General features: G+C 48.7%; 1 protein-coding gene across 1 annotated transcript in view; it reads right to left on the bottom strand.

Moving 5' to 3' along the window:
• Nucleotides 1–19,869, bottom strand: part of Rin3 (Ras and Rab interactor 3) — a 130,319-nt gene that overhangs the window by 34,251 nt on the left and 76,199 nt on the right. Inside the window, exons 4-5 of the mRNA XM_004649326.3 lie at nucleotides 12,672–12,744; nucleotides 4,421–4,512 (exon numbers count right to left, since the gene is read on the bottom strand). Of these exons, the coding sequence (XP_004649383.1) occupies nucleotides 4,421–4,512; nucleotides 12,672–12,744 (165 nt within the window). The remainder of the gene's footprint in view (nucleotides 1–4,420; nucleotides 4,513–12,671; nucleotides 12,745–19,869) is intronic.

Raw genomic sequence — 19,869 nt, forward strand, 5'->3', positions numbered from 1 at the left:
CCACCCCTCCAGCCCAGAACAGTATTTAAAAATATATATTTTATTTATTTATTTAAGAGAGAAAGAGAGAGAGAGAGAGAATGGGCATGCCAGGGCCTCTAGCCGCTGCAAATAAACTCCAGATGCATGTGCCACCTTATGCATCTGGCTTATGTGGGTCATGGAGAATTGAACCTGGGTCTTTTGGCTTTGCAGGCAAGCACCTTAGCCACTAAGCCATCTCTCCAGCCCCAGCTGTGGAAATTTTAGGAGGTTGGGGCCTAGTTGGAGGAAGTAGATCACTGGGTGTTGGCAGCTTTGAGGTTTTTAGTTTTGAGGTAGGGTTTTGCTCTAGCTCAGACTGACCTGGAATTCACTGTATAGTCTCAGGGTATCCTTGAACTCATAGCAATCCTCCTACCTCTGCCTACCAGGATTAAAATGCCCAGCTAGCAGTGGGCTTTATAGCCTAGCCCTATCTCCAGCCCTTTTTTTTTTTTTGGTTTTTCGAGGTAGGGTCTCACTCTAGCCCAGGCTGACCTGGAATTCACTATGGAGTCTCAGGGTGGCCTCGAACTCACAGCAATCCTCCTACCTCTGCCTCCTGAGTGCTGGGATTAAAGGCGTGCACCACCATGCCCGGCTCTCTGGCCCTTTCTTGTTTCCTGGTCAAGATAGGAGGTATCCTGGCCACATGACCTCACTATGACTAAGCCCCACCGTGATGGACTCGGTCTCTTTAAATTTCCAGTCTGAAGCCAGGTGTGGTGGCACACACCTTTAATCCTAGCACTCGGGAGGCAGAGGTAGGAGGATTGCCGTGAGTTCGAGGCCACCCTGAGAATTCAGAGTGAATTCCAGGTCAGCCTGGGTTAGAGCGAGACCCTACCTCAAAAAAAAAAAAAAAAAAATTCAAGTCTGAATTAAACTTCTGCCAGGTATTTTGTCACAGTGATGAGAAAAGTAACAAGCAAATGTGATATCTAACATGGTTTCTGTCTGAATGGAGTCATTTACAATGGAGTCACACAACATGTGCCTTGCATGCCTGGCGTCTTTGAGCATCATTGTCCTGCTGTATTACCCATTAGGCTGCATTTCCTTTTATAGGTAGATAAGCTCTGTCCATACTTTTGATTTTCCAATGCCTCATCCATCAAGTGGGTTTAAAAATTTTTTTTGTTTATTTTTATTTATTTGAGAACAACAGACAGAGAAAGAGGTAGATAGAGGGAGAGAGAGAGAATGGGCACACCAGGGCCTCTAGCCACTGCAAACAAACTCCAGATTTGTGCGCCCCCTTGTGCATCTGGCTAACGTGGGTCCTGGGGAATGGAGCCTCGAACCGGGGTCCTTAGGCTTCACAGGCAAGCGCTTAACCGCTAAGCCATTTATCCAGCCCTCAAGTGGGTTTTTGAGTGAAAATGAAATAATGGAATTGTGTACCTAGGTCAATGTATTTGCCCTCCCCACCCCCAACTATACTTCTGGGGTTTCTGGAAATGCTGACTACTGTGGGGGGCACCTGGCCCCCATGACTCGGAGGCTGGCCACTGACCATCCCTGTTCTTTTGGGAGGACCTTCATAAAGAGTGGGGAGCAGGGGCTGGGCGAGAGCTGGAGGAGCTCAGAGCAGGATGCTGAGCAGGGGAGGCACCTGGTACAGAGCAGTGGCCACTCGCCACGCAGCCCAGATGACACTCAACTCCGTTCCTCAGGGGCGCTACGCTGTCTTCCCTCTGCCCTCCACGCTAGTGTGAGTGAGTTTCCTTTCCCTGTCTGGAAAGTCTCTTGTCTAGAATAACACATGGTGTGCTGGGTACCATGCCTAAGGCAGCTGGGCCCTTGGCAGACACTGCTGTCTGTATGTTTATGATGACCAGGGCACATGGGGCCTGGAGAGGATCCAGCCTGCATGTGCCCAGGCCAAGCCCCTGGCCTCCAACACCTCCCGTCCATTCCGTCACCATCCACTCAGGGCACAGACTAGAACATCAACCTTTCCTTGGCTCCAGAGCAAAGTCATTCTGCCGAGCCTGGCTCTGTGTCCTTCAGTACTGGGGACACTTTGTCTGAATAGAAACTTCCAGTTAGTTTCCTCAGCTCCAGTACACTCAAGTTTCAGGTAAGTCCCATTCTCAGGGATGTAGGTGGTGACAGCAGAGTCTGCACTGCCCTTGGCTTCCTGCATGGCTTCCTTCTCCAGTCCATGCTCTGCCAGGAGACAGGCCTGTTTCTTCCAAGAGCAGCAGTCTGTTTCAACCTGGCATGTTCTAGCCGTTCCAGCAGGAGGAAGCTGCAGGAAGCCCTAGGCATGTATGTCTGCCCAGGCGTCAAAGCAGGGCCAAGGGTACAGAAAGTGAGCCTAACTGGGACCAGACATTTCACTTGTCTTATCAGCGTGGCGTTCAAAATGACCACTGACCTCTCGTTTCAAAAACAGAGGTTGTAGCCGGGCGTGGTGGTACACACCTTTAATCCCAGTACTCGAGAGGCAGAGGTAGGAAGATGGAGGTCACCCTGAGACTGCATAGTGAATTCCAGGCCAGCCTGGGCTAGAGCGAGACCCTACCTTGAAAATGCAAAAACAAACAAACAAACAAACAAACAAAAAACCAGGTCATGAAGTGTCACCATGGAGCAGTGGAAGGGTTATAAGTAAGAGAGATCCTTGGCGCACACCCTAGCTTTGTTCTTCCCTGTCTGGGGAGACTAAAGCTGGGCTGAAACACATTTCTCTTTTTGAAATGTGTTTTCTCTCTTTCACATACACAAGGATTATATAAAACGATAGGTCTACCATGGTCAAAAGGTGTCATTTGTCATTTGAGACCTCCGGGGAGGCCATTTGTTTTTTTTTTTAATATTTTTAAAATTTTTTATTCATTTTTGTTTATTTAGTTGAGAGTGACAGAGAGAGAAAGAGGCAGAGAGACAGAGAGAGAGAGAGAGAGAATGGGCAAATACCAGGGCCTCCAGCCACTGCAAACCAACTCCAGATGTGTGTGCCCCCTTGTGCATCTGGCTTATGTGGATCCTGGGTAATCGAGCCTGGGTCATTTGGCTTTGCAGGCAAGTGCCTTAACCACTAAGCAATCTCTCTGGCCCACAGATGATCTTTTTGTCCACAAATACGGCCTGGCTCTACGTTCTGAAACCCTGAGCTTCTGCCTGGCCACTGGAGCCTGCAGATGTTGCCGAAACAACTGCCTGAAACAAGTTGTCCTGTATGCCACGCACACAGGAGAATCCCTGCACCCTCCCACCCCCTCATGTTGATAGTGGTAACGAGCCTAGCACCCCCGCACCTGCCAGCTTAGAGATCTTGGCTTGTATTTTGTTTTAAAATATATTTATTTATTTGAGAGAGTGAGAGAGAAAGAGGCAGATAGATGATAGAGAATGGGCGCACCAGGGCCTCCAGCCACTGCAAACGAACTCTGGATGCATGCACCACCACCTTGTGCATCCGGCTTACGTGGGTCCTGGGAAATCGAACCTGGGTCCTTAGGCTTCATAGGCAAGTGCCTTAACTGCTAAGCCATCTCTCCAGCCCGATCTTGGCTTCTTGAAGGTCAGCATGCCAAGGCCCCAGGCCCAAGCTAACACTAGCTGACACTGTCCCTGCACAGTGGTCCGTGTGACCAGACACACGGGAAGCCTGCACTGCCTTTGCAGGCATACGGAAGAACAGAGGTCAGAAGGGGTCCTGACCCCACCTTAGGGTGTGTTGGTTGGGCCGGGGGACCAACAAGGCTGCAAGGGGCATGCTGTAGCGCTTTCCTTATGACGTGGGGAGGGCGTGGTGGCTGCTGGACTGATGCCGGCCACCACTCAGAAGTGCCTCGGTGTTGGCCCCGTATGGTGGTTTGATTCAAATGTCCCCATAAACTCAGGTGTTCTGAATGTCAGGTTCCCAGCTGATGGAGATTTGGGAATTAACGCCTCCTGGAGGCAGTGTATTTTTGGGAGTGGGCTTATGGGTGTCATAGCCAGTTTCCCCTTGCCAGTGATTGGTACACTCTCCTGTTCCTATTGTCCACCTGATGTAGGCCAGGGAGTGATGTCCACCCTCTGCTCATGCTATCGTTTCACCTGCCATCGTGGAGCTTCCCCTTGAGCCTGCAAGCCAAAATAAACCTCCTTTTTCCCACAAGCTGCTCTTGGTTGGGTGATTTCTACCAGCAATGCGAACCTGACTGCAACACCCTGCTGCTCCCAGAGCCACACTTGACGTGGTCAGCCTGGTCACGGGCTCTTGCTATGTAGGAGAACCTGCTGGGGAGTCGTGTGGAGCCCCAAGAATCTTGCTACTAATATGTCTGTAGAGTCCAAGGTAGGGTCTCGTCCAGGGGACTCCTCTGCATAGGCCTTGTGGGAAGTCCTAGTAAGCGCTTATCTCGAGCCCCACCTGCTCCCCAGTCCCTCAAGGAGGACTTACCCAAACCCAAGTTGGAGATGGTCTCGAGGTCCAGGAAGCTGGTGGCCTCCAGAATGGCCTGGGGCAGCCGCAGCGTGGAAGGCAGTAAGTCTCTGCAAAGACATGAGGGCCACGGGTCAGATTAGAGGAGGGGCCGCCGTGCCCATCCCTCAGAACTTCAGGTACCCTGACCAGCCCTCCACATCCTGTGACTGCTGGGTTTCCTTGTGGACTAGAAATTTCCCCCGGGAACTTAGGCACAGGGCTGAGGCTGAAAGAGCCTCCCCAGGTCCCATGCCAGCACCAGGGCGGGACAGTCGGGGATTGGGGACCTGCTGGGCTCAGTCACACGTACTGACCTCTGACCCTCATCGCTCCGTGTGGAGACAGGCAGTGAACCCACAGCCAGCCAGCTCCATCTGTGGGCTAAAGGGAAACTGTTCTGGGGCCCTCTGGGCACAAGCAGCCATTCAGACAGAGGGGAGACGGACACCCGGAGAGGCAAAAGGCTCAGGTGCCACAGTGGGCTGGGGGTAGAGGGGGTTGGATCCTCATCCCTCCAGGTAATGCTGGCCTCGCTTCACTTGGACCGGCTCTCAGTGCCCCTCTCCCACTTCCGGACCCCCTGAGCACCTTTACTCCAATCTCTTGTTTCAAAGTGTGGCAAAATCCACCTCTTGAGTTGCCTCAGTCTACCTGGGTGGCCGTCTAGCTAGCTGGTGCAGTTTCAAATGGTTCCTGTCACCAGCAGAGTGTCCATCACAGTGGTCAGCAGAGGTTACTCAGCTCATGAGCTGTCAGTGTAGTCTCTGACACCTGTCACTCTGCTCAAGATGCTGCAGTAGCAGCTGTAGGTTACACCCCTGGCCTTGAACTCCAGCGGCTCCCTCCCATGGCCCCACATTCTCCCTGTAGAAGTTCCTCCCCCTATACACCCATGGTCCAGTAGAGCGTGCCTTGTCACAGCCACCTCGTCTCCTCCACCCTTCAAGGCCACACCACAGGCCTCCTCTTCCTCCTGAGCCTAGTGCCCAAGGGTTTTGCCCACTTATGCCTCCCTCGTGTTGCCCAGTGTGGGGCTCCTTCCAGGATCCGCCTCTTCCTATGCATGACGTCACGCTGGGGAGCTGGGGGAGTGCCCTCTGTGGGGTAGGTGGTTTGCTGGCCTGAAGTCACCTGATGATATTATTACCTCTCAGCAACCCCACAGGTAGGCGTTCCTTCCTGCTTTACAGACCAGGACACAGACTACCCAGATAGGGAAGTACCTCCAAGAAGGACTATCAATCACTAATTAATTTTTTTCAAGGCAAGGGCCTCACTCAAGCCCAGGCTGACCTGGAACTCACTCTGTAGTCCCAGGCTGGCTCCAAACTCACTGTTTTCTTCCTACCTCAGCCTCCCAAGTTCTGAGGCTAAAGGCATGTACCACCACACCTGTCTGACAATTTTTTTTTTGTTTTGAGAGAGAGAATAGGAATTATAGTCATTTGTTGAGTTTTATCGTTGATCTCATCAATCCTCACCAGAGCTCAAGCTCTAGGCACTCCTGTTCTTAGAACCGGGAGAAGCAAGCAGCTCTGTAACCTGGGGGTGGTTTCTTTTGGAGGGTGACGGTAGTAGGCATAGCACCCCGAGCCTTGCGTCTGCTAAGTGTGTGCTCTTCACCAAGCTTCTTTTTTAAAATGCTTTATTTTTATTTATTTATTTGACAGAGAAAGAGGGAGGGAGGGAGGAAGAAAGAAAGAGAGAGACAGAGACAGAGAATGGGCGCGCCAGGGCCTCCAGCCACTGCAGACAAACTGCAGACGCACGCACCCACTTGTGCATCTGGCTAATGTGGGTCCTGGGGAATTGAACCTAGGTCCTTTGGCTTTGCAAGCAATGCCTTAACCGCTAAGCCATCCCTCCAGCCCAGCTTCTTCTTCTTCTTTTTAAAATTTATTGGAAAAGAAACATATCACTGTTACAGAGTTAAATAATATCAAAGTGTTTACAATAAAATGTGAATAGGTCTTCCCCCTTTAGTCACTGTTAAGGCTCTAGGGGCAGCTGACCTCCCCTTCTCTGCTGACCCAATGGTATGGGTATGCACACACGAATCTGTTTTAAATTTTTATTTATTTATTTGCACCATGTATATATATACACACACACACCAGAGTCTCTTGTCAGTGCCAACTAATGCTTGTTCAGCTTTACATTGGTGAATGAGGTCCTGAACCCTGGCTAGCAGGCTTTGCCAGCAAGTGACTTTCGCCATTGAGCAATCTCCCTCGCCCCAACCATCTATTTTAGAAGTCCAGTGTGCTATCCATTGCATCACAAAGCCAGCTCCAATGATCTACTTTTAAAAGCAAAACGGCAGAATGTTTCTATGCTTTGCAGCCTGCTTTCTTCATGCAACAACAGAGCTAAAACTAGAGAATAACCAAGTCCATATGCTAACCTTGACCTCTTTGTGTGTGTGTGTGTGTGTGTGTGTGTGTGTGTGTGTGTGTTTTAATCGAGGTAGGGTCTCACTCTAGCCCAGGCTGACCTGGAATTCACTGTGTAGGCTCAGGGTGGCCTCGAACTCTCAGCGATCCTCCTACCTCTGCCTCCTTGAGTTCTGGGATTAAAGGCATGCACCACCACACCTGGCTTGACCTTTCTTTTTTTATTACGTTTTTCTCTTTCTTTCTTTCTTCTTTTTTTTGGCTTTTCGAGCTAGGGTCTCACTCTAGCTCAGGCTGACTTGGAACTCACTATGTAGTCTCAGGGTGGCCTTGAACTCTCAGCGATCCTCCTACCTCTGCCTCCCAGGTGCTGGGGTTAAAGGCGTGTGCCACCACGCCCAGCTCTTGATCTTTCTTTTCCTGTGTTGCAACGTACTCCACAGTAAGAGTGTCATTGACTTGTCTTCTGAGTCACTACGCTTGTTTCTCCTTTCTTCTGTTCATGCTAACACGTACAGAGCTCGTGCGCTTCCTGCTTCTATCCTAGTATTTTACACAGATTGTCTCTCAACTGTTCTCAATGGCTTCACAAAGTGGTGCTTTCCCCACACCTACTTCACGGTTGAACAATCTGAGGCTCAGAGAGGCTATGTGGCTTGCCCTGCCCCACATTTTTGAACTTGAACATAGGAAGACTCCAAGGTCTTCACCCCTAGACTCGACTGGCCTTTAGAAAAGAGAATGAGAATGAAAATACTTAGTAGCAGAGGCCAGTAAGTTGAAAAGGAGACATAAAGGGTGGAGAAAGGAAGGGAGGAGGATACTTAATAGGTTGATATTGTATATATGTAATTACAATGATTGTAATGGGGAGGTAATATGATGGAGAATGGAATTTCAAACGGGAAAGTGTGGGGGTGGGGAGGGAGGGAATTACCATGGGATATATTTTATAATCATGAAAAATGTTAATAAAAATTAAAAAAAAAAATCTGCCCCCCATTTTTTTTTTTGTTTGTTTCTTGAAGTAGGATATTACTCTAGCCCAGGCTGACCTGAAATTCACTATGTAGTTTCAGGCTGGCTTTGAACTCATGCTGATCCTCTTACCTCTGTCTCCCAAGTACTGGGATTAAAGGCTTAAGCCACAATGCCTAGCCCTATTTCTTGTTAAAAAATATTTTTATTTTACTTTAAAAAGTATTTTATTTATTTATTTAAGAGAGAGAGAAAAAGAGAGTGTACACACTGGGGCCTCTTGCCACTGCAAATAAAGTCCCGATGTATCTGGCTTTACATGGGCACTGCGGAATTGAAGTCAGGCCGGTAGGCTTTGCAAGCAAGCACCTTTAACCACTGAGCCATCTCTCCAGCCCCCTAATCCCTATTTCTAACTCACTTGATCAAAAGCAATGCAGCCAAGAATAAGTTTACGTTCCTATTATTCTTGCCAGGAAGATTTGTAGAGTGAGTCTGCTGGGCCTCCGAGTACTAGAAATATGTATATACTTAATGTTATTTTACTTTATTTATTGGAGAGAGAGAGAGTGGGGCAGATAGAGAGAGAATGGGCGAACCAGGGCCTCCAGCCCCTGCAAACGAACTCTAGACACATGTGCCACCTTGTGCATCTGGCTTACATGGGTCTTGGGGAATCGAATCTAGGTCCTTAGCTTTTGCAGGCAAGCACATTAACTGCTAAGCCATCTCTCCGGTCTATGTATGTATGTACGTATGTATGTATGTATGTATGTATGTATGTATGTATGTGTATATATATATATATATATACATATATATAAAATATATATTATACATATATTATATATATAATATATATATTATACATATATTATATATATAATATTATATATATGTGTGTGTGTGTGTGTGTGTGTGTGTGTGTGTGTGCGTGTATATATTTAAATAAAATGGAAAGCAATCGGGGAAGACTGCAGACATTAACTTCTGGCCTACACACACATGTGAATACCCACTTACCCTCCAACATTCTCTTCAACACCAACAACAACAAAATGCAGCCTCCTGTAATCAAGCCCAAGGATTCCTGGTATCAGTGTGAGGGAAAGCCTGCATGTGGGTGTGCGTATGTGTGTGTGTGTGTTGCAAGGGGTGGAACTCAAGGCCTCGCCTGCTAGGTGAGTATTCTAAGTACTCTACCTGAGCAAGCTGCCGCCTCTGCATTTAAAAAAAAATATTTTATTTTATATTTTTATTTTTGGTTTATTATTATTTTATTTTATTTTTTGAGGTAGGGTCTCACCCTAGCCCAGGCTGACCTGGAGCTCACTACGGGGTCCCAGGGTGGCCTCGACCTCACGGTGATCCTCCTACCTCTGCCTCCTGAGTGCTGAGATTAAAGGCGTGTACCACCACACCCGGCTTAATATTTTATTTTATTTTTTTAAATATTTATTTATTTATTTATTTGAGAGTGACAGACACAGAGAGAAGGACAGATAGAGGGAGAGAGAGAGAATGGGCGCGCCAGGGCTTCCAGCCTCTGCAAACGAACTCCAGACGCGTGCGCCCCCTTGTGCATCTGGCTAACGTGGGACCTGGGGAACTGAGCCTTGAACCGGGGTCCTTAGGCTTCACAGGCAAGCGTTTAACCGCTAAGCCATCTCTCCAGCCCAATATTTTATTATTTATTTGACAGTGAAAGAGGAAGAGAAAGAAAGAGAGAGAGAGAGAGAGAGAGAGAGAGAGAGAGAGAGAGAGAGAGAGAATATGGGTGGACCATGGTCTCCAGCCACTGCAAATGAACTCTAGATGCATGCGCCCCCTTGTGCATCTGGCTAACGGGGGTCCTAGGGAATCGAACCTGGGTTCTGTGGCTTTCCAGGCAAAACGCCTTAAGTGCTAAGCCATTCCTCTAGGCCTCCTCTGCATTTTTAGACAGCCGATAAGAGGATCCTATTGCATATAGGCTTGGGTGGGGATCACAGACCCCTCCCTAGAGCAAAGGCTATCAAACATTAAAATTAAGCAAATTTCCAGACGCAGGTACATATTATGTCTCTCTCCCCCTTATGAACTAGTAAGCCCTATGAAAAACATAAAAAAAATAGAGATTTTTAAAGTGGGATTTTCAGAACAAATGCTTTAATACCTTCCTGGCACTCTGGAAATTTGGCTTGTATAGTTTGGGCTGCCAGTGCCTCTCTATGGAGGCCCCAGTTCTAGTTGACAAAGTACCATACACATACACATGCACACCACACCACACCACACACACACACACACACACACTTGCTGCTACTACTGCTACAAGCTAGGTAACACAAGACTTATTCTAACTACATGGGGCAACTTCTGGTATGTTCCAATCCTGCTTACTTTTTCATTTTAAAAAAGTGCCAGAGATGGAGAGATTGCTTAGTGGTTAAGGCTCTTGCCTGCAAAGCCAAAGGACCCAGGTTCAATTCCCTAGGACCCACGCAAGCCAGATGCACAAGGTGCATCTGAAGTTCCTTCGCAGCGGCTGAAGGCCCTAGCATGCCCATTTTCTCTCTCCCTCTATCTCTTTCAAATAAATTAAATTAGTTGGCAATGGTGGCACACACCCTTAACCCCAGCATTTGGGAGGCAGAGGTAGGAGGATTGCCTTAAGTTTGAGGCCACCCTGTGACTACATTGTGAATTCCAGGTCAGCCTTGGCTAGAGCAAGACCCTACCTACCTTGAAAAACAAAACAAAGTAAAATTAAATTAAAAAAAATTAAAAGCTAGTCATAATCTACAAAACTGATTCTGGGCCCCTCAGAGTCTTCTGCATCACTCTCCAGTCTCTAATCTCTGGACACTCAGCATCCAGCCATTCAGCCTGGTGCTGACTCTGATTACCTGGAGCTAGAGTCAGCCTGCAGATTCCAGGGCTCAGTCGGTCCCACAACGTCCCCCACTTGCAGTGACAGCCCCAGGTTCTGGGCCACTGGCCTTTCTGGGCCACTGACTGTGGCCAGGTCTTCCCAGGCACTGTTTTCACAGGCAGGGCAGCAAGGACCCACACTTTCATTGAGGAAAGAATGGTGGTGGCTTAGTCATAGGCTGGGGCGTATACGAGGGAGGGACCATTCCTTCCTTCCTCATTTTGAGCAATGTCACCCACACGAAGGCCAGTGACCCTCTGCTCAGGGTTATATTGAGGACTTCTCAATATAGCTGAGCAGCTGGCATGCATAGGCATGCTCAAGAAATGATGGGACTTAAACACGGCGATCCTCCTACCTCTGCCTGGCACGTGCCACGATTAAAGGTGTGCACCACCATACCTGGCTTCTAGCTCTTTTTTTCTTTTCTTTTTTTTTTTTAATTTTATTTATATGTTTACTTGAGAGAGAGAGAGAGAGAGAGAGAGAGAGAATTGCTGCGCCAGGGCCTCCAGCCACTCAAATGAACTCCAGATGCATTCACCACCTTATGCATATGGCTTATATGGGTCCTGGGGAATCAAACCGAGGTCCTTTGGCTTTGCAGGCAAGCACCTTAACTGCTAAGCCATCTCTCCAGTCCTCCAGTTAAAATTTATTTTTATTTTTTAGTAGCTGTCTCTATATTGAATCCCACTCAACCACTTACTAGCCTCAGTTTCCTCATCTGTACAATGGAGCTGATAAGAACATTTTATACAGGGTATCTCATAGAGTTTTGGGCAAGGTTTTAAAAGACAGTGGTAGGGCTGGAGGGACAGCTTAGTGGTGAAGGCACTAGCCTGCAAAGCTAAAGGACCCAGGTTCACTTCCCCAGCTCTCATGTAAGCCAGATGCACAAGGTGGCGCATGCTTCTGGAGTTCATTTGGAGCAGCTGAGTGCTCTGGCACACCCATTGTCTCTCTAAAAAAAGTAATAAAGTGGTATTAAAACCCTCAGTGCCATGCTTGGTGCCCGCCCCAGGTGGCAGCTGTAAGTATCAGTTATGATTTATTTATTCTTGGTTTTTCGAGGTAGGGTCTTTACTCTAGCTCAGGCTGATCCGGAATGCAAGTCTCAGGGTGGCCTCAAACTCACGGTAATCCTCTCACCTCCGCCTCCTGAGTGCTAGGATTAAACGCGTGTACCACCATGCTTGGCTTGTATCAGTGATAATTATCAGTGCTTCTGTGCCCACGCATCAGGCCCTGTGGGCCTGGGGGGGTAGGGTAGAGATGTTGTAGGTTGAACATGGGTTTTGGTAGAGAAAGGCATCCTGGGGTGGAAGACCCCAACTCACTAGGCCTATCTTCTATCCAGCCCTTGTTAAGGCCCCGCAGCTTAAGCCATTGGCTTGTGACACCCAAATGTATTTTTAAATCCTTGCTGATTGGAAATCAGTTCTGAGTGAATGGAGCAGAACTGAGAGTGTTTACCAGCAGCTCAGCTAGCTCTGCCCGGCAGCTAATGAATAATCCTGCTCCCGTCACCAAGGAGCATCAGAACCTCTTGCTGTCCCTACAGGAAGTTCCTGACGCCCTGGTATGGGTCAGCAGGCCCTTTGGCTGACCCTGGTGGTGGCCACATGGGAAGCAGGGAGCCAGAGGGGCTGCTAGGACTGGAGGAGGGGCTCTTACTAGAGAATCCAGGAAGCACTAAAGCTAATCCCTCCCCTTGTGGTGACTGGGGCAATGCCAAGGGACCATCCCCTCTCTGCATCCTCTGGGCTCCCTTGGGGGCTTCCCTGTGTCCTCCCCACTCTACCCAACATACACACCCAAGGTTGCATGGATATCTGTTGCAACCAGCTGGCTGTTGTAACAGGTAACCGCCCCCTGCAAACCTGATAAGACAGAAATGGAAGACCTTCCCAGGACCTCCTCCAGGCCCCGGCCTACTCACCTACTGACACAATAGAACGCGACCAGTCTGAAGATGTCCTCAAACACAAGAATGGAGCCTTCCAGGTACAATACTGGGGAGACACAAGAAAGGCCGTTGGATCAGTTTCCTCCAAAGGCAAAGGAAAGGGGGCAGTAGCTCCCTGAGGGGCTGGAGGCGTGGAGCATGACTTCCATATTCACTCTGGGTCCCGGCACCTCCCATAGTGCCTGGCCTGAATGACCCCATAGATACTGCAGCCAACTGGACCTCAGGTCAGTGCGCAGTGGACCTCAAGGATGTGAATGCATCGAGAGTTCAAGGCATGACACCCTCATCATTTTTTTCTGATGAAAAGTGTAAGGTTCTAGATGGTCAAAACAGAATGACAGTCTTACAACATGCCAATTCTGAGGACAGTCTGGGTCAGCAGAGGAAAGCGGCCCAGTCCTGCTTACAGGAGATGTTTCGATCCCAGGGTGGTGAAGAGGGGTCACTGGTTTTTCCCCAAGATTCCCAGGGTCTATTTTGGCTGCACAGGCAATCCAAGGGTAAAGGCAGCCCCAGGAAGGAAAAGAGGTCAATACTTGTGCCCCAGACCCCATTCTTGAGTGGATAAGGGCAGTGTGGCAACATGTGGCATTTGGTACCTGAAGCTGAGAACAGATTAATGGTGAAGAGATTCCCATCATGCTCTGCTTTGCAGCCTTAAGAGATGAGACACACAAAAATGTAGCCGGTTGTTGGAGGTGGTCCTGGCAGGCACCCACCTCCATCACACCAAACGCTCTTGTCCATGTCCTAACCCCACCTGCCGCTTTCCCAGTACTCTTGAAGCCACACTGGCCTTCCCTGGGCCTCAGTGGGGGCCAAACGACATGTGAACATCATGGCTAAGTCCTTCCAGCTTCCACGTAATGTGACTCGGAGGGGAAGGCAGGGCAGGGATGGCGGACCTGGCTCTGACCCTGGACCCGACAAAGTGACTCTGAGTGCATACCTCTCCTCTCCGCACCTCTGATTCTCCACCTGCAAAGGGAATGTGCCCTTTCAACCCCAAAGACAAAGGCATCTAGGTGACGCCAGCTCACCACCCAGCGTGTAAACCCTAGGCCTTCACTGGGCTGCAAGTTGGGAAGAAGGTTGTAGTATATGGCATGGGCCAACATATTCCGATTGTTGTTGTTTTTTCTTTCTTCCTTTTCTTCGGTATCTTAAGCACATGATTTAAAACAAACAAACACCTTACATTCCACTGCTTATGACAAAGAGATCACAGGTTCCAATTAGGTTAAACATTTGTAAAGAGTTTCAAGAAAACTAGTAAACACATGACCTAACTTGCCAGCCCTTGGTATTTCTAGCCTTTGTGAATTCCGTGTTGTGGATAGGCGGGGGCAACCCCTGGGGGCCCAGTGCCATCTAACCTAGAATCCTGCCTTCTGGACTGCCCGCTATGGAAGAAGCCCAAAGGCAGGAGCCCAGAGATCCTTGTAAGGAGAGGTAAAGGACACTCTATCTGGAAAATGGGGGAAGAAAGACATTTCCCAGGAGTGCCTCCTGTGGGCCATGGCCAGGCCAACATCATGAGCTCCCCCACAATCAGAAGTTGTCTGTGGCCACTGCAACATGGACTGACCTTTACAGAACCTAGATTAAACCTGGAAGATCACGTCTGTCATTCCCCTTCTGGTGAGCCTGGGTAGTGTACACCAAGCGTTCACTGTCTCACAGACTAAGTTTCCCTGGCCCTCTGGGTGCCACAGCAGCTCTCCCGTGCAGACGCCAGGCGGCACCAACTTTCACTGCGTTCTCGACACAGGCCCCACAGCCTTTCTACTGTGGAAACGACGTCTTCGTGCAAACGTCAGCAACGAGCAAGGCTCTCGTCTGTTCCTCTTCTCCCCCCCAGCACCCTCCTCCCCAGTCCTGAGATATGAACTTGTCCCTTCACACCGAGGTCACCTTCCCAGCAGCACCCGGGGTAAGGGCTTTGCCCATCTTTCGGGGTCTTCTTTAGGACGTGGCATGATACATGGCATGTGGTCTGAGAGGTTAGATGCTCACAAAACATTTAAAAACGTCACTCCTCCCACTTTGGGAGGGACACCACAGATGAATAGAAGCTTTGAGGGCACCTGGGCCACAGTCTTGGAATTCCCACCATGTGGCTAGTTGCCCTTCCTTCCGGGAGTTCAAAGGGACACTTAGGACCTGAGAGAGTCTGGACAGAGACTCTGACTCTGCCAGAACTGAGGAGGGCATAAATTGCTATGATAGATGGTCCTTTGTTCCAGTGGTTGGTGGAGTTAGTAGGCCCTGTTCCTATACCACACTTGCCTGGCGGCCTGTCTATGGACTTCTGCTGGAGTGTGGGCATGTCTCCATCAGGCTGCCCTCTCTGTCCCTCAATTTTTACAGCTATGAAACGGCAATAAAGTACCCATCCATAGAGGATGGAACTGTATCCCCCAGAAGATATCTTGCAATCGCATCTTGATCCTTAGAGCCTATGAATATGAGTATTTGGATTATCATTTTCCAGGTACAGCATCCCCTTTGCCTTTCCTTTGCCATGGTTTGTGTCCTTTAGGACGTGAGACACAGAGGCTTAAGAGGGCAAGGCCATGCGAAGACAGAGGTAGAGAGCGGAGTGACTCAGACACAAGCCAAGGAATGTAGGGCAGGCAGTAGCCATGGCGAGCTGAGGGACCTGGCACAGGCTGCCTAATCCCCAGAAGGAACCAGCCTCATCCACGCCTTCAGTTAAGATTTCTGGGAGCTGGAGACTCAGCAGTTAAAGGTGCTTGCTTGCAAAGCCTGTTGGCCCAGGTTCAATTCTCTAGTACCTGTATGAAGCCAGATATACAAAGTGAAGCAGGCATCTGGAGTTCCTTTACAGTGGCAAGAGGTCCTGGCACACTCATTCTCTTTCTAATTCTCTCTATTCACAAATAAATAAAATAAAAATATTTTAATAAAAGATTTTTGGTTGCCAGGATTGTAAGAGAAAAAGTTTCTTTTGTTTTTAAACTTAAAAAGAATTATTTGAGAGAGATAGAGAGAGGCAGAGAGAGGGAGGGACAGAGGGAGAGAGAACGGGCACTCTAGGACCTCCAGCCACTGCAAAGGAACTCCAAACGCATGCACCATCTTGTGCATCTGGCTTACGTGGGTTCTGGGGAATCGAACAGAGAGGTCCTTTGGCTTTGCAGGCAAAGGCCTTAATCAATTAAGCCACATCTCCAGCCCTGTAAAAGAATAACCATTTTTCACTTGAAGCCACCCAGTTTTGGTCTTTTGTTGCAGCAGCTACAAGAAAGGAATGCACAATACCCCGTAAGTGTGACATGAAGGACTTCTCGGAGCCGCTCCTAACAGTGTGGGGCACTTCCAATCAATAGCATGATTCCCGAACTGTCAACACGCAAGCTTAGAGTGAGGCGCTGGCAGTGGAAGCGTTTCGTGGCCTCACATGGCCACGAGAAACTGCTTCACAGAACCAGTGTCCCTCTGTGGGGCCTTGCTTCCCCCCACCACATTTCTATCTCCTAGCTTTTGTGGTGGCTGACTTCTTGCCCTCAGTCTCTCAGGGCCTTACTACCCCCAGTTCCCCAGTGGTGAGTAACAATGAATACAATTAGATTAAGACATTAGCCATGGGTGCATCACTGACCTAATTTAGATGTCATTCACGTTACATGCACTTGCTGTGTGTGCATGTGTGTGCAAGCATGTGTACATGAATGTATATGGTATCAGGCAGCTTTGTCTGCATGAGTAGTTTTGTGTAACCACCATCAAAATTAAGACAGTCAACGGTACCATTAGAACAAGGGTCCCCATTGCCACCCCTGTATAGCTAGATCTAATTCTCCTGCCACTGTGACCTGGTGACCACTCATCTGTTATTTGTCTCTATGATCACGTCATTTCAGGAATGTCAGATACAACGGTTTCCCTTTACCTGAGGGAGATAGTTCCCAAGACCTTCAATGGATTCCTGGAACCTCGGCTACTAGCAAACTGTATGCCTTTTTCCCTATACATATGTATCTGTGATAAAGTTGTATTTGTAAATTAAGCACTTCAAAAGATTAACAAACAAAAGATTAACAACAGGACAATTATAACAACATACCATATTAAAAGATGTGATGTGGTCTCTTTCCTGCTCAAATATATCTTATTGTACTATAGAGCTTAGCAACCTCAACACAACATTATTTTCCTTGTTAATTTGAGAGCTTTTACCTTTTTTAATATTTTATTTTTATTCATTTATTTATTTGATAGAGAGAAAGAGGCAGAGAGAGGGAGAAAGAGGGGGGGAGGGGAGAATGGGCATGCCAGAGCCTCCAGCCACTGCAAATGAACTCCAGATGCATGCACCACCTTTTGCATCTGGCTAACATGGGTCCTGGGAAATGGAACCTGAGTCCTTTGATTTTGCAGGCAAACACCTTAACTGCTCCAGCCCCCCCCCTTTTTTTAAAGGTAGGGTCTCAGTCTAGCTCAGGCTGACCTGGAACTTATTCTGTAGTCCCAGGCTGGCCTCAAACATGGTGATCCTCCTACCTCTGCCTCCTGAGTGCTGGGATTAAAGGTGTGTGCCACCATGCCTGGCTTTTCAACTTTCTTTCGTTTTTTTTTTTTTTTTTTTGAGGTAGGGTCTCACTCTAGCCCAGGCTGACCTGGAATTCACTACGTAGTCTCAGGGCGGCCTCAAACTCACGGCGATCCTCCTACCTCTGCCTCCCGAGTGCTGGGATTACAGGCGTGCACCACCACGCCTGGCTTTTTCAACTTTTTTTTTGCTTAAAGGAAGCACTTAGGTCTTTATGAGGGGCTTATCTGACATTTGCCAACACTACTCCTATTGCATTTTGGAGCCATTATTTAGTAAAATAAGGGTGACTTGAATACAGCACCATATTACATGGGAGACGGTCTGATGGCATGGACAGCTAAGTGAATAATGGGTGTGTCCATTGTGAAAGTACTAGATGGAGATGATTTGTGTTCCAGAAGGACAGAGCTTTACCCAATGGTCAGTTCTCCTATCTACCGAAATGGTTAATCATATCTGCCAAGTGGATGAGATTCCACATCACCAAGGAAGACCCAGGCTGCATGTGGGTGGCACTGTAAAAGGAGAATGTGAGCTGAGCACTAACATTTCTCTCTCTCTGCTTCTTGCTTATGGATGCAGTATGACCAGGCACTCCTGCCACCGAGCCTTCTCCAATGATGGCTTCACACAGGGAGCCAGAATAAGCCCTTCCTCTCTTAAGTTGATTTTTTTGTAGCCTGGGCTAGAGTGAGACCCTACCTCACAAAAAAACCAAACCAAAACAAAAAACATGGTGGGACTTTTCATCTTTTTTTTTTTTTTTTGTTTGTTTTGGCAGGTAGGGTTTCACTCTAGCCCAGGCTCACCTGGAATTCACTATGTAGTCTCAGGATGGCCTTGAACTCACGGTGATCCTCCTACCTCTGCTTCCCGAGTGCTGGGATTAAAGGCGTGCGCCACCATGCTAGCCATTCTTCTTCACAGTGGTGTGGAAGTTAACTTCGACACACCTGATTTCAAGTACTGTTCCCAGCAGAACAGCTGCAGCCGGGACAAGGGAAGTACAGACCATTCCCACTGCCCAGCCAGGCCTCTCAGTCTTCCAGGCAATAATGACTGGAGCAAGCTTGGATGAACTCTGGTTTTCCTTGGCAGGCAAAGCCCAGGTGGACATAATATTGACCTGGCAAGGGGGGTCTTAGTTCCACCAACCACGTACTTTCTGAGATTCGCTGTCTCTGAGTGCAGGGAGGGTCTTGTAAGGTCCCCAGTAACTGGCCAGGGCTCCGTGGATTACTGTGCACAATCTGTAACCAAGTGAAGGACAGCAGTCACTCCACTCATGACGTGGCAGATGACCTGAGAGCCTGGGGATTGAGGAGCCAGGCGAGGCTCTGGCACTTAGGAAAGGATGCTGTTCACAGTGTGCTGGCAAACCTTCCCTTTCTCTCTGGCTATTAGTGATGATTTGGGAGCCCCTCTACCTTCAGCAGCCTCAGGGCGTCTATTGAACTCAGTCAATGTGGGCCTACCTCACTGCCACCAGAGACCTTTCTCCTGTGGGCTGCAGTCTCCCCTTCCATGGGAGGCCTCAAGTTCCCAGTGGAGGATGCCATCCTGGGCAGGGTCTGGCCCCTCTTTTTGACCTGGGCACAGGGTACACTCTGCTCCCCAGAGCAGAAGCTGTCACAGGCTCTTATCTGGTCCAGAATGAAGTTCTCTGCACTCCGGGCCTGCCTTATTTCTTCGCACTGTCCTGGGTCCAGGATCATTTTGTGACTATTTCTCATGCTTCGCTGGGTTTGTGTTTGCTGAAGACGTCATCTCTGAGCCTCATGTGGGCAGTTGCACTGCGGTGACTCCCCAGTACACTGTTCTTGCTAAAATAAAAGGTTCCTATTTTTGGAAGCTGCTCTTTCTGATCGAGCAAGTGCAAACATGAGACTTCAAGACTATGAAAAAGAAAACAGGACAAACTGTCACAATGCAGACGGGACTTCATCTGGGAACTATTTACAGGCTCCGATGACAAAACAGAAGGAAGCATTGGGCAGATTTTTCAAATTGCCAAGTGTCAGGGAAGACTAAATAAAGAGTGAGAGATGGGGGAGGCTCTTCCAGGAGATGGGGGTGGGGGGGGTGCGCAGGGTGATGCTGAGCAGAGTACAGGTGAGCTGCAAACAAAGGAAAACCACACCTTCTCTCTGCCACATGGAATGGGCCAGAGGAAGCCTGAGGTGGCACACGTCTTGAAAAGAGAGGGGCAGGTGGTACAGGGCAACACTTCAATAGGAAGACTGGCCCGAGTGCCATGGCGGGGCTTACCACAAATGTGTAGACAGTGCCAGCAACTTCAAGATCTTACCAAGTGCGCACAAAATACAAACATCCCAAGAAACTACTAACGAGACATTCTGCATCCTTTTCTCATGCTAAGTGCTCAAATCCCGGAGTGCATTTTACATTCACCTCAGTGTCGACCAGCTACATTTCAAAGGCTTGAGAGCCGCCATATTGGATAATAACCATGGGTCTCACCCAGGAGCAAAGTGATCCCCTCAGGATGCTCGGCAATGTGTCTAGATACTTCTGGTTGTCACAGCTCAGGGATGGTACTACTGGCATCTAGTGGCCAGAGGCTGGAGG

This window comes from Jaculus jaculus, chromosome 7 (genome assembly GCF_020740685.1).
Source record: "Jaculus jaculus isolate mJacJac1 chromosome 7, mJacJac1.mat.Y.cur, whole genome shotgun sequence".
Lineage (NCBI taxonomy): Eukaryota > Metazoa > Chordata > Mammalia > Rodentia > Dipodidae > Jaculus > Jaculus jaculus.